An 11,253-nucleotide genomic window follows, 5' to 3' on the forward strand; every position below is an offset into this window, starting at 1 on the left:
CTCTCTCTCTCTCTCTCTCTCTCTCTCTCTCTCTCTCTCTCTCTCTCTCTCTCTCTCTCTCTCTCTGTCTCTCTCCTGTCTGCTGATGGGGACATAAAGCTCTCAGCTACTGCTCCAGTGTCATTCTGACTGTCTCCTGCCATGGTGGTCATGGACTAATGCTCTAAACTGTAAGCAAGCCCCCAATGAAATGCTTCCTTTTAGGACAGTCGCCTTGGTCATGGTGTCTCTTCACAGCAAAAGAACAGTATCTAAGCCAATATCCTGGGCCATCCACCAGCTGGGAACCAAACACTCACACCAGAAAAGGCTCAGTGGTTAAGAGCACTTGGTGTTCTTATAGAGGACCTGAGTTTAGTTCTCAGTACCCAGATTAGGCTGCTTAACTGCCTGTAACTCCAGCGCCAGGAGATCTGGCCTCCTTTTCTGACCTCAGGCACACCTCCACCTCCCCAGTGCATACCACACACACACACACACAAACACACACACACACACACACACACTCACACTCACAAACACACACACTCATAAACACACACACTCACACACACATTCACAAACACACACACTCACAAACACATACACTCACAAACACACACACTCACAAACACACTCACAAACACATGCATTTACAAACACACACACACTCACAAATACACACACACTCACACACTATTATGCATACGACAGTGTTGAACCTATGGGTTCTTGAGGATCCAAACTGCAGTCTTCATGCTTATGCAGCAAGTGCTTTATCTGCTGAGCCATCACCCAGCACCCACCTTTGGGGTCTTAGCATGGGGTTTGGGTTTGAATAGAGGCCTAGAGGTATGAAGGAGGCAGCCTCGGCCAAGGTCCTGCTCGCCACCATTGTCCAGGCTTCTGGCTCCTGCTTGATAATCTGACAATCCTTATGCCCGTGTGAGGTCTCTCCCTGGGAAACAGTTTTCCCCCTCTGAAAGACGGCACCAGGGCTTCAGTTATTGCTTCAATTGTCTGATAGTTGAAAAGGGGGGCATGAGGGTCTCTTTAGAATATCTTTATTCTTTCCAGAACAGTTACAGGCAGGGGAGAGGAGGGAGGGAGGGAAGGAGGGAGGAGAGGGCAAGAGAGGCATGGAGGGAGAAAAGGTCTTGCCGCTGTTCTCTGGAGCTCATCTTCTACACCAATATGTTCTTCCCTGACATAGCTCTAGCTCTGACAGACTGTTTTACCACGCATTCTGTCTGGTTCCCCAAAGCCCACCCCCCCCCCAGGACAATTTGGAAGCCAGATGCTTCCTCCGTAGGCAGTGAATCTGAATCTTAAGAACCCCAAATAGACTTGCAGTTCAAGAAACAAGTGAGCTCTGGGGTTTGAAATGGCCCCCACAGGCTCCTGTGCTTGGACACACAGGTGGTGCTGGGGGTGAGGGGGTATGGAATCTGAAGGAGTCACAGCAGACAGGCCCTGTTTCTAATCATCCTTTGCTTCCTGTCTGCCTCCATGGTGTGGCCAGATACCCCATGCTTCTGTTGCCATGCCTGTCATAACAGGCCGGCATCCCCTAAGATGGTGAACTCCAATAAACTTTTCCTCCCTCGGAATTATTTTGTCAGTAATACACTGTCTCATGGACACTTCTTCCTCTTTAGAAAGCGGCAGAGACAGAGAAAGAACCAGACAGACACCATTATTCTGCAGTATAAATGTTCTTCGGGAGGAAAGTGAAGGATACAAATCTCTCTGGGTATTTTTAGCTCAGTCTCTAGCTCCTGAGGGACGCCCAATGCTCACCCATACCAAAGCATAAGGGCTTTGTGCGCACTGTCAGGACCATGCAGGAAGGTGGAAATATTCATGGACAACACAGTATTTGTGGCACCAAAGTAGTCTGCTTGCAGAAAAATAATGACACTTGAAAAATAAGAAAGAGAACTTCTAAATTAAAATTATCAAGGAAAATTGGGCAAGAGAGATGGCACAATGGTTAATAGCATTTGCTGCTCTCGCAGAACACCCAGGCTCGGGTCCCAGCACCCACATGGCAGTTTACAACCATCTGCAACTCCAGTTCCAGGGAATAAGGCACCTTCTCCTGATCTCATTAAGGCAAAACAATTACACATGTGAAATAAAAGTATATAAATCTCTTTTTTATTATTTGTTTGTTTGTTTTTCTTTTTTAAGATTTATTTATTATTATATCTAAGTACACTGTAGCTGTCTTCAGATGCACCAGAAGAGGACATAAGATCTCATTACAGATGGTTGTGAGCCACCATGTGGTTGGTGGGATTTGAACTCAGGACCTTCAGAAGAGCAGTCAGTGCTCTTAACCACTGAGCCATCTCTCCAGCCCTTGTTTGTTTTTCGAGACAGGGTTTCTCTGTATAGCCCTGGCTGTCCTGGAACTCACTTTGTAGACCAGGCTGGCCTCGAACTCAGAAATCCTCTTGCCTCTGCCTCCCGAGTGAGTGCTGGAATTAAAGGCGTGCACCACCACACCCGGCATAAATCTCTTTTTAAAAATGAAAGAGTGGAGAAGGGGCTGGAGGTATATCCCCATTGGTACAGGGCTCGCTCACACGCACACAGCCCAGGGTTCCATCTCCAGCAGCACAGAAACCCAGGTGGAGATGTAAGTCTGAAATTCCCACACTAGGGAAGTAGAGTCAGTGGCCCAGAAGTTCAAGGTCACCCTTGGCTACCTAGCAACTTTGAGGCTAGCCTGGGCTACATGAGACCCTATCTCCAAAAGGAAAATGAAGATAATAGAAGGGAAGGAAGAAGAGCATGCAGATACTAGAAGCTTGATGGATTAAGAGATGAACAGTGTGAAAGAAAAGTTATGAAAACAGGGAGAACACGTAAGAAAGGGACGGTCCCTGCTACAAGAGGAAAGAGTGTGGTCTGGACCCTCTGAAGAAAACCATGCTTCCTGGAACTGAGGGCAGTGGGTTTGAAAGAAAGGGCCTAGAACGTCTAGGTAGGACACAGGCAAAGACAGGTCCAGGGATAGAGGTTGTGGTGAGGGAGTGGGGGTTCCCTGGGAGCCGGGGTGGTATGTGTGTAAGTAGAGCCAGGACGGGAGAATTCCCCATAAGGACTTGAGAATCAGATGGCCCTGGGCCACATGGACAGCTCTTAATTTTCTCCTTCATGGCTCTTTCTTGGGATCTGTATGTAGGAGACTGAAGATTATCTTTCCTTAGTCTCCTGCCCTCTGGTTGCTGGGTCCCCTCTCCATTCCCTTCGGATGGGTGTCAGACCCTCTTCTTCCAATCTCTCCCTCACTTGCCTACTGGTCAGTCACGACCTTCTGAACCTTGAGCCAAGCAAGAAATCTTTGGAAAAGTTCCCTGCCCCCAACCTTGGAGATTCCCACCAGTGTAACTGTCGGCCTCTATGGATGGCTGGAGCGCCCACGTGACTGCATGAGACAGATGTTTCCTGCCCCCAGGGGCCTGCAGTTTTAGAGAGGAGGCCGCCCTCAGAACCTACTACTGCCCAGCCATGGACTGCTACCTGCTGCTGCTGCTGCCGCTGCTCCTGGGACTAGCAGGTAAGGTGCAGATGTAGCCACACCTCCTTCGCCAGCATCACAGATGCCATAGCTACCCCCTCTGGATCCCCAAGTCCCTATGTCGGAGGGTGGGCTAGGAACCATGCTTGCTTCTATCCAACCCTCACCCCCACATCTCTTCCTTCCGCAGGCCAAGGCTCAGCTGACAGTCATCCTGAGGTGCTACAGGCACCGGTGGGGTCATCCATTCTAGTGCAGTGCCACTACCGGCTTCAGGATGTGAGGGCTCGCAAGGTGTGGTGCCAGTTCTTGCAGGAAGGCTGCCACCCACTAGTGACCTCATCAGTGGACCGAAGAGCTCCAGGAAATGGGCGCATATTCCTCACTGACATGGGTGGGGGGCTCCTGCAGGTGGAAATGGTGACCCTGCAGGAGGAGGACACGGGGGAGTATGGTTGTATGGTGGAGGGAGCTGCAGGACCCCAGATCCTGCACAGGGTCTCCCTGTTGGTGCTTCCACCAGGTGAGTTGCCCTAAGTTGCCCCCACCGTAGGCAGAAGGATGATCTGTGATGGGGACTCTTTGGAGCTTTGGGGTGTGGGGCCCACTAGGGAGGCATTGGGGTGAGATATCATTTTGACAGCTCGTCTGGACCGAGTGGCAACGGAACTGTTTGGGAAGCTGGAGATAAGTAGCTAAGCAGCCACTTCTTCCTCTCTCGCCCTGACAGCAGCTTCCTGTCACAGCATCTCCAAGGCCCTGTGTCTTCCTCCGACTCTCCCAAGCTGATACTATCTTTGTTTTACTTTACAGGAACTTCAAGCATATTAACAGAAATTAAATTTTGTGCCTTCCAGTGTGTGTGTGTGTTTGTGTGTGTGTGTGTGTGTGTGTACCCATGTAACATCCATACAGCTACAGAGGATGTCCTGTTCTATCACAGTCTACCTAATCACCTTGAGACAGTGCCTCTCACTAAACCTGAAGCTCCCCATATTGGATAGACTGGCTGGCTATATAGGGATTTGCCTATCTCTAGCTTCCAGCACTGGGTGTCAGGTGCAGCATTTTTATGTGGGTATGAGGGAATCTGAACTCAGGACCTCACCCTTGCCCACTGAGCCACTTCCCCGGCCCTGCCTTTCTTTCATGATTTAAGGTTTATCTTAACATAGTTTAGTAAGGGTCTGACTGTAGGGTTAAGGGATCCCAAGTCCATTCCTCCACAGGGCTCGTGCACTCCCGGGAGACGGGAAGTGGGAGTTTTGACTGCACTTACCCTACACAGGCGCCTGGTGAGTGTCAGGCTATGGAGAAGTTGTGGGACACTGCTCCGGGGGTGGGGGAGCGCAGGCTGAGGTTCTGGGAACAGCCAGAACTGGCTCTGGGGTCTCTGAACCTGCAAGGAGGCCAGGGCTGTCTGATTCTCAGGCTCTTGGGCACCCAGGTGCCTCTGGGAGCCCCAGAAGAGTTGAGAACGGAATGGGACCCACAGGCTGGATCTAGCCCAGGGCCGAAGGGGAAAGGGAGTCCTCCGGCTGGATCCCACTGTGATAGAGTCCTTGGTTTGTAGGCAGCTAGCTTGGCTTGGTGGAAGCCATGGCTGGGAGCGCTGAGAGGCCTTCTGCTCCCCACTGTGGATCCCGATGAAAAGAGGCAGTCCATGGTTTTAAGACATTTATTGTCATGGTGGAAAGTGGATGAATAAAACTGTACCCCACTTCTCAGGGGTGGGCATGAGGTTAAATACCTTTTGCAGGGAGGATTGTCTGGGAAGGGGAATTTATTGGCTAAGCTCCAGTCCTTTAGGTACTTCATTAAAATGGAGATGTGTTTTGAGGCTACATGACCACATGTCACGTCCTCTACCTGTGGAGGGGCTTGGGACATTGTCCTTATGTGAGTAATGGCCACAAATCTATGGAGGGCTGCAGCCTCATGTCAGGAGCCTAGTGTCTGGGAACCAGGAAAAATGTCTGCTGTTCCCCAGGGTCACCAGGGTTTCCAACCTTAGCTTAACCAGGAACCAGGCTGCCTTTCATGGTCCTACAGCTGACCTACAGGTGGGAGTCACTAGTTCCTGCTTTGGACTTCAATTCATGCAGGATTTGTTTTTCTTTTTTAGAAGTCTCACTCTGTAGCCCAGACTATTCTAGAACCCATTTATGTAGTCCAGGCTGGCCTTGAACTCATGATCTTCCTGATCTCATAAACTTGTCTTCCTGAATGTAAGAATTATAGGTGTGCAATGCTGTGCCTGATTCCATTCAGTTTTTAAAATTGGAGGATTTTTTTAATTTTAAATAAAAAATTAAGACTATTTAAATCTGATATTTATACATTAATATTAAATATGTTAATGTTTAAACTCATTAAGCCACCTTAATATAGAAAGTATATTGCTTTTGTGATATCCTCATAGCTCACATCTTTTTAGGTATTTATTAAAATAAAAATGCAATTTAAAAATAGATGTCTATTTTTAGGGGTCTGGAGAGATGGTGCGGTGGCAAAAGGAGCTGGCTGTTTTCCACAGGACCTAGATTTGATTCCCAGAACCCACCCAGCAGCTCAGAGTTTTCTGAAAACTCCAGTTTCAGAGGAATCAATATCCTCTTCTGGCCCCCTTGGGCACCAGGCACACACATTGTGTACACACACATGCAGGCAAAACATGCAGACACATAACATAAAGTAATAAAAAATGAACTAAAAAAATAGAGTGGTACTAAAAAAACTGCTCTGGAGGGAGAAGGCTGGAGGTGACGGATGCCTTTTGGACAACGGCACCTTTCATCTTTTGTGAGCTGTAACTTAGGTCTAATCCCTGACTATGAAGTCATTCTCGTTTATTTGCTTTTCCTGGATAAGTAAGAGGGGTGGGTCAGAATGTCGTTGGATCACGTTTACATTTACTCCGATTATTTAGAATCTCACCTGTCTCTGTCTCTGTGTGTGTGTGTGCGCGCGCGCACACACGCGCGCGTGTACACACACACACATGCCACAGTGCTTGTGTAGAGGTAAGAAGACATTGGTGAGAGCTGATTCTCCCCTCCACCTTTCGGGCTCTGGAGTTTCTACTGAGGCTGGCAGGCTTGGCAGGGAGCCCCTGTACTTGCTGGTCCATGGCCATCCTTTCACACAGTAAGCGGATGCTGGCTAACCTGAATCCTTCTCAGGAGCCTGCATCCTTGACATGACGAGGTTTTGCCTTGTTTTACTCTTTCCTCTTTCTTGTGCATGTGTGGTCTGCATACATGTTCTTGTAGATGTGTGCATGTATGCATGTGTGGACGTGAAGGAAAAGGTCAATGTTGGGCTTTTTGCTCTCCACTTTATTTTTGGAGACAGGGTCTCTCATGGAACCTGGATCTCTGCTGGGCTGGCTGGTCAATAAGTTACAGGGACTCTCCTGTCTCCATCCATCCCCTGTCCCCGTGCTAGAGTTACACACTTATGTCTGTAGCTTAATGTCTGGCTTGTACACAGTGCTAGTGATCCGACTTTAGCTCTTCATGCTTCTGTGGCAGGCTCTTTATCCACTGAGCCATTTCCCCAATCCCCTTTTAACTCTTAAAGACATGGTCTATGTAACCCTGACTAACCTGAAACTCACATAGACCTCAATGGCCTTGAACTTGGTAAGATCCTCTGCCTTCCAAATGCTGGGGTTACAGTTATGCTGTACTCTGCCGGATGCAACTCCAGGTTCTAACCCCCTAAAAGACAGATGGTAACAATACCAGTCTGGCTGGGAGTGGGGATGAGGGAAGGAGGATGATGGAGCAAGTACCTGGAGCTCCTCTCATTACAGTGGGGCAGGTGCTGCATAAAAGGAATGCTCAGGCAGGTGGGTAGAGCATGTGGGTGCCCAGGGAGGGAATGACCCATCCCTCAGGCAAGCATTTAGTCTCAGAGGGTAGCTTAGTTAATTTTCTACTGGAATGATGAGACATCAGCTTACAGGGAAAAAAAAGAGTTTTATTGGGGGCTTACAGTTCTAGACGGAGTCCATGACTATCGTGGTAGTAAACTAGGCAGCAGTCAAGAAGGCATGGCACTGGAGCAGTAGCTGAGAGCTTACATTCTGACCCATAAGCATAAGGCAGAGAGAGAGAGAGAGAGAGAGAGAGAGAGAGAGAGAGAGAAAAACATGGACCTTTGAAGTCTCAAAACCTACCCTCAGGAACACACCACTGTTTCCTGCAGCCAAAGTTAAGACATTGCAGGACTGGCAGAAGAATTATCCCATTGGAAACCCAGGTACTAGCTGGGTTATCAGAAAGAGCATTGGGTCTTGCCTCCCATTAACGCTGAGCCAGAATCCTTGTAAATCCTGAGGGCAGCTCAGGATGGGATCCTGTCATCTTGAAGATGAGGTCACAGGGCTGCAGGTAGATGGTAGGAGGCCCTCACTGTAGGTCTGGGAGAGCCAAGAGCAAGGTTGACATTGAGGATGACAACAAGAGAACCTATTCTGGGATGAGAAGGAGATACAAGACCATACAGTGATGGTTGGACACAGTGTGGTTGAGCTGGAGACATACCAGTGTGTGGGACGGAGTTGGCAGAGATGAAGACATGCAGGGAGTCATGGGTGGGAGCTGGTGGCAGAGGGGAAATGGCTATGTTTACAACTGGACAGAGAAACCAGGAGAGGAAGCTATTTCCTAACCCACAGAATGAAGAATGGTCTGTCCCAGTCCATCTGCCTTTCAAGGGAAGGGGCGGGGAGGGGTTATCTTATTTTTCAGATCTTAACAGGCTATGAAAAGCTGCTCCACAAGGGCTATGCATTCACTAAATGTTTCCTTCTGGCTCAGTCCCTGGCCCAGGAGAAGGGGAGGAAACAGAGGAAGAGAAAGAAACCTATAGAATCGGAACCGGAAGTCTGCTCGAGGACCCCTCCTTGGACCCTTCCTCGAGTGCTGGTCCTCACGAGTTCAGACGGCGTGAGAACAGGTGTTGGAAGCAGTGGTGTGGGAGGCTAGGGGGACTGGGCACTAAACATACATCTGGTTTTGACCTGTGGTGTCAATCAGATGGAGGGCTGGACAGATGGCTCAGCGGGTAGGAACATTTGCCGCTTTTGCTGTGGACAGAGTTTCATCCCCAACAGTTAGAAGCAGCAGCCTGTGACTCCACAGACATACACAAGTAAAAATTTAAAGTCGTTTCAATTCAAATCACTGCTAGCTCATCCCACTGCTAGTGACCTTCCCATCAGCAGACAGATCGACATCTGTCCATTTCAGTAACCGTCCCTTCACTCTGGTCGCTCTCTAACAAAGGCACTATACAAGTGTGTCTCTCCTCTCCCCCATGTGGGTCCGACCTCCTTCTTCCATTCCAGCTCCTCACAATTATGAGTCCCAAAGAAAGCGGAAGTTTCTCCCACTACTCAGTAGCTCTTGGTTGGCAGCTTCCCGCAAGGCCCAGGACTAAACCAGCCTATCTCTTTGTGTCTCTCAGTCTCCCCCTGATCTGGGGTGCTATGCTCCTGCTAGCCCTGCTGGTGGTGGCTGTGGCGATATTTGCTGTGATGGCCAGAAAGAAAGGTAGGTAGCTGCCCATCTACTCCAGCGGCTCAGTTTTGAAGATGAGGCCAGGAGTCTAGGGCCTGTTTCTCACCTAAAAATCTTGCTGGAATTCCAGACGCTGATGGGGAGAGCAGGAAGGGGATTGGCTAGGGCAGGCCCGAGGGAAAGGGTTAAGAGTTTGGAGTAGGATTGGAGAGACAGGATGGAGGGAAGGGAAGAGTTCCAGGGGGTCAGGTTAGGGTTGAGGCAGCTGGAGAGGCAGGCAATGGGCGGGGAGGTAGGTAGGGCAAGCCTGTGGGGTGCGGTGGTGGAGGGGTAGAGGGTTAGAGACTGGAGTGGAGAAAATGGTTATGAACTTGCAAAGGTTTGGAAAGGCTTGGAGCAACTCTGCCAGGGACTAGACTATTGTACTGTTGTCCTCTGTTGCCAGGGAACAGGCTTGGTGTCTGTGACCCATCCCAGAGCACTGGAGTTTCAGGCATGGTAAGAGTCCTTTGCAGATCCCCTTATCCATCACACTACTGATAGGTGGGGGAAAGATCCTCACCTTCCTGGGGAAGCACCTTGGGGTACTTATCTAGGGCGTGCCTTGGGGCTTAGGATGTCTTCAAAGCACCCCACTCCACTTTTTTTTTTTTTTAATGAGACAGGGTTTCATACTTAGATGGCCTACAACTTACTATGTAGACCAGGCTAGCCTCAAATTCATGGACAGCCACCTGCCTCTACCCCCTAAGTGCTGTGATTAAAGCCCACTCCCAGATTTTGTTGTGTTGTGCTTCAGACAGGATCTCACTAAGTACCGTTAGCCAGCCTGGAACTCACTGTGTAGACCAGACTGAGCCTGAACTCTTTTGATACAGGGATTAAATGTGCGTGCATTTGTGTATGTGCGCATGCCACCATTCCTGGCCAAAGCAACGCCCCCTCGTCCCTTTGGTGCATTGGGTCCGGTATGATCTCAGGCTGCCCGGGAACTCGGGCAGAGTGACTTTGTGTGACCTGCCTGCTTTTTATTCCAGGACCCTTGCTCAGCAGCCCACCGTAGCAGTGACTCTGGACTACCGTCGGACATGCCACATGTGAGGCTTGACTCGCCGCCTTCCTTTGACTCTATCTACACCGGCTCTTCTCTTGATCCGCCATCAAGGAAACCCCCAGCTCCACCCTCACGTTCCCCTCTGCCTCCTAAGGTTCTGATGTCCTCCAAGCCTGTGATATATGCCACAGTTGTTTTCCCAGGAGGGGACAAAGGTAAAATAGCCTCCTGTGAGCCAGTTCAGGACCTACCAAACAGTCAAACTCCACCCAGTAAATAATAATACACTTTAATTTATACTCTTGGGATCACTCACCCCTGGGGGATTCTCTGCAGCCTGTCCAACTAGCTCTGCCTTTTATGCCCAGAGTATGTCAGCGACTCGGGGCTCCGATCTAGTGTCTTGGTTTGGTGCACTCAGGAAATGGTGCTCAGATATGGTTGAGGTGTTTGGGGGAGGAATCCTTTTCTGCTAGTTCCTGGTTCTGGGTCTGCCGTCATTACATATTGGCTAAATAAACCTGGAGGATATATAAGCTCTTCCTGTGCGTGTGAATACATATGTGTGTGTGTGTGTGTGTGTAAGTGCACATGTGTGTGCATGCACATGTGTGCATGTGTGTGTAAGTGCATTCGTGTGGGTGTGCAGATGTGTGTATGAATGTGCACGTGTGTTACGAGTATGTGTGTATGTGTGCATGTGTGCATGTATGTGTAAGTGTGTTATGAGTGAGTGTGTCTATGAGTGTGTGTGTGCACGTGTGTGTTTATGTGTGCATCCAGAGGTCAATGTCACTCTCCTTACTTTTTGAAACAAGGTCTTTCACTGATCAGGGCTAATTAAGCTGAACTGGTTGAGCAAAGAAGCCCAAGGACCCTCCTTTTCCTCCTCCTCAGAACTGGGATTGCTGGCGTCTCCTGTGGCACCAGCTTCTTAGGTGGATGTTTGGGAACTGAATTCAAGTCCTCAGATTTACACAGCAAGGACTTTCTTGACCAACCCTTCTCTCCTGGCCCCAGCATGTGAACTCCTAATGGTATGAGTGGGCGAGACAAAGCCTGGTTCACTAGTCCATGGCTTATGAACCAGAACAAATCTGATTGGGAGGCCGCTGTGCCGGTGAGGATGTCGCTGCTCCCCTGGCCAGAGTACTTTAGAACGG

At 49.4% G+C, this 11,253-nt stretch overlaps 1 protein-coding gene across 2 annotated transcripts; it reads left to right on the forward strand.

The window, feature by feature from the left end:
• The first annotated feature begins 3,483 nt into the window (after positions 1-3,483).
• Treml1 (triggering receptor expressed on myeloid cells like 1) lies at positions 3,484-10,626 on the forward strand. 2 transcript variants are annotated; one of them, XM_021218257.1, is made up of 6 exons: positions 3,484-3,547; positions 3,699-4,031; positions 8,335-8,488; positions 8,984-9,069; positions 9,482-9,534; positions 10,074-10,626. In XM_021218257.1, exons 1-6 carry the CDS (start codon positions 3,499-3,501, stop codon positions 10,368-10,370), a joined length of 972 nt encoding a protein of 323 aa, XP_021073916.1. In that variant the 5' UTR covers positions 3,484-3,498; the 3' UTR covers positions 10,371-10,626. The 2 variants fall into 2 exon arrangements, with proteins under 2 accessions (XP_021073916.1, XP_021073917.1); XM_021218258.1 differs by having other exon boundaries at positions 8,335-8,473.
• The last annotated feature ends 627 nt before the right edge of the window (positions 10,627-11,253 follow it).

Source organism: Mus pahari, chromosome 18, assembly GCF_900095145.1.
Source record: "Mus pahari chromosome 18, PAHARI_EIJ_v1.1, whole genome shotgun sequence".
Taxonomy (NCBI): domain Eukaryota; kingdom Metazoa; phylum Chordata; class Mammalia; order Rodentia; family Muridae; genus Mus; species Mus pahari.

Bases quoted from the DNA above. Each gene is read 5' to 3' on its own strand.
- Treml1 (XM_021218257.1), top strand. From the start codon at position 3,499: ATGGACTGCTACCTGCTGCTGCTGCTGCCGCTGCTCCTGGGACTAGCA. The intron at 8,489-8,983 runs GTGTGGGAGGCT...TGTGTCTCTCAG, and splicing joins AACAGGTGTTGGAAGCAGTG to TCTCCCCCTGATCTGGGGTG. The intron at 9,070-9,481 runs GTAGGTAGCTGC...CTCTGTTGCCAG, and splicing joins TGTGATGGCCAGAAAGAAAG to GGAACAGGCTTGGTGTCTGT.